This window comes from Mandrillus leucophaeus, unplaced genomic scaffold (genome assembly GCF_000951045.1).
Source record: "Mandrillus leucophaeus isolate KB7577 unplaced genomic scaffold, Mleu.le_1.0 Scaffold1, whole genome shotgun sequence".
In the NCBI taxonomy this organism is placed as follows: Eukaryota; Metazoa; Chordata; class Mammalia; order Primates; family Cercopithecidae; genus Mandrillus; species Mandrillus leucophaeus.
Window position 1 is genome coordinate 10,528,750 of NW_012098097.1, and position 3,155 is coordinate 10,531,904.

The 3,155-nt window shown below is 41.0% G+C and overlaps 1 protein-coding gene across 2 annotated transcripts in view; it reads left to right on the plus strand.

Moving 5' to 3' along the window:
• SEC14L1 (SEC14-like 1 (S. cerevisiae)) overlaps positions 1-3,155 on the plus strand; it is an 83,887-nt gene that overhangs the window by 63,294 nt on the left and 17,438 nt on the right. For both annotated transcript variants that reach the window (XM_011987084.1, XM_011987141.1), the window contains one exon: positions 659-768. In XM_011987084.1, coding sequence (XP_011842474.1) covers positions 659-768 — 110 coding nt within the window. The remainder of the gene's footprint in view (positions 1-658; positions 769-3,155) is intronic.

Consider the following 3,155-nt stretch of genomic DNA (forward strand, 5'->3'; position numbering starts at 1 on the left):
TGCAGTGGTGCGATCTGAGCTCAGTGCAACCTTCGCCTCCCAGGTCCAAGTGATTCGCCTGCCTCAGCCTCTTGAGTAGCTGGCATTTTAGGCATGCACCACCATGCCTTGCTAATTTTTATATTCCTAGTAGAGATGGGGTTTCACCATGTTGGCCAGGCTGGTCTTGAACTCCTGATCTCAGGTGATCTGCCCACCTCAGCCTCCTGAGTAGCTGGGATTACAGGCGTGAGCCACCAGATTTCTTACATTCTTGAACACAGTAGCTCTATTCAAAATAGATTTAGATTTCCTGGATTTTTTTTTTCATAAATTTTATATCTTGTGAGTCCTTTTTGTGTTATGTTCCTCTTGAAATTAAAACAGTCATTAATATCTCTTATAGTCACGAATAGTATTGTGATTTGGCAATAGAGGTAACTCAGTGGTAATCAGGGAAAGATAATTGAGTCAGAAAGTTGACCTGTGGTTTAGTCAGTGATTGATCTCAAAGCCTGTCCCTAGAGTCCTCTAGGGTATCTGGTTTACATCTGCCATCTCTGCGGTTTCATTTGCCTCTAAGACTCTAAGACCACACGTTAACTCCACTGAGCAGGAAGACTTTGGGAGCCTAAAGCTCCAGTGTTTTTGTTGTAAATAAATGTCACTTACATTCCAGACAAACTAGATGCCGACTACATCAAGAGATACCTGGGCGATTTGACTCCGCTGCAGGAGAGCTGCCTCATTAGACTTCGCCAGTGGCTCCAGGAGACCCACAAGGGCAAAGTGAGTGTCGGTACCATGCCCAGTGTGCAGGGCCAGAGCTACGTGAAATCATGGAATCTCTTCCTGCTCATGGTCACCAAGAGTAATATTCCCAACTTCCACAGCTGGGAAGGTTTCTTCCAGTTTAGAAGTCATTGAATTTGTGTCTCTGTGGAATCTAAGTCCTTTATAGCAAGTGATGATTCATGACTAACTACATTTTTCTAGACTTTACAGAGCAAGGTCTGGCTACAGACAGTGTCACATCACAAAGCAGCATGTGTTCCAAGTATTCATACGTTCAAATTTTCAGGTGGTGTAAAAAGAGTTCAGAGATTTATCAGAGATTAGAAATGTTTGAGCTTTAATTTTCAGGTTTTTGGTGAAATTTTAGCCTCATAAGGGTGTAGATTTTTATGGTAAGCCTTTTGTAGTGAGCAGAGCCTGGTATGTATCTAGCAAGTTACTGGCATTATTTAGTAAAGGAAAACTAGGCGTGACTTGTAGTCGGCCTGATCTCTAATTCTGTCAGCCTGGTTACTGCAGAACAAATAACTGAGTGCCGTTGAATACCAGTCATCAAGAAAACCACTGCAGTAATGATGGCCGCCATTTGTTGTCTACTTACTGTGTATTACACACTGTTTTCAGGCCTTTATTCCGTCCTTCCAGCAGCTCTCTCTGGTGGTGTTTTTTCACTGGTTTTACACGTGAGGAAACTGGGGCAGAGAGAAGTGAAGTAACCTGCCTGAGGTCTCACAGCCAGCGAGTGGTGGGGTCAGGATTTAAGCCCAGGCCATTTTGTTCCAGAACCTACATTCTTAACCACTTCCACGTAAGTGTGGTCTTTTCTGAGTGAAGATGATGCCACATCAGTAGGCCACATGCTTTTGAGTTATTTCCCAGGAGTTGGGGTCATGAGTAGCTCATGTTCCCACCCCCTTCTTGTTCTCCTGATGGACCAGCCTCTGAGTTGGTAAGCACATGGCCACGGAGGAAGACACTTAGTCCACACAACACTCAGAACACGGCCTTGGTCTTGTTCTTCATTCAGGGAGGCCAACCTGTTGATTGACAGTAATGGAATCTGGAGAAGATTCCTATATGTTAGTCAGCAATACTGCCACACCATGAAAACCCAACATGCTTTTTTGTATTCTGACTTTTTCTGTGGTTTTTGTTTTTAATTATCTTAAGTCTTATGATCAGTCATAATTTTTAACTTTGTGTGTATCTCCTCTACTTTAATCTTTCTAATAAGTTGGCAAAAGCACCATTGCCAATCACATAGACACATGGTAGTTCTACAGTTTTATGTTTTTGAATTTTTTTTTTTTTAATACAGAGTCTTGCTCCATCACCCAGGCTGGTGCAGTCTTGGGTCACTACAACCTCTGCCTCCCAGGTTCAGGCTATTCTCTTGCTTGAGGCTCAGCCTCTTGAGAGCTGGGATTAGCTCTGCCACCATTCCTGGCTAAGTTTTGTATTTTTAGTAGAGAACAGGGTTTCACCGTATTGGCCAGGCTGGTCTCGAACTCCTGACCTCAAGTGATCCACCTGCCTTAACCTTCCAAAGTGCTGGGATTACAGGTGTGAGCCACTGGGCCCAGCCTCGAATGACTTTTTAAAGACAATGCTAAATTATGACTTAGTCTGACTTAAGTAGTAAAGAATTGAAAAGTGAAGTTTAACTTGCTACTATTTCTTGTCATACTGACTTTTAAAAGCATCTGACCTTATAGATTGTCTATAAAATGTGAGAACTGTTAAATATTCCTTATTCGATATTACACATAAACTACACTAAAATGCCTTTTAATAAGTAAAGGGAACCATTTTGGATACAGGAAATTCTAATTAGATTGGCATAGTTAAGGCCAGAAATATAAAGTAAATATTGCTGCTTTATCTTCAGCCTTTGCCTTTAAGAGGCAAATAAATAGAAAATACAGGTGAGTCTTGCTGGATTCTGAGGCAGTGAAGGGATTTCCTCGGTATTTAAATAGAGTCATATAGCCAGTTATGTAAACCCAGATATAACACCAATCTCCAGTAGGTTTTAAGATGGCATTTACGATCTTTGTGAAAGTTGAACATTACTAGTGAAGTCTAATCATGTCTTTAGAAGGGGAAAGCAGTGTAGCATTACTGAATCAGAATTATTAAAATTCAAAAAACCGAACATAGTCCTTTAACCACAAGCCAGCCTTAGTTAAATCAGGATTGCCCAACAAAAATATTCTGATGATCGTTCATGATCTGAATTCTGGTGTATGAGATCTATTGAATTATGATACACATTAAAAAGTCATGACATTTCTGTTTTCTAATAAAGCAGTGACCAATTACTACTCATTAGTAGCTTTTTTGAGATAAACTTTCAAGTCTGCCCTCTCTGTCGTCTTCTT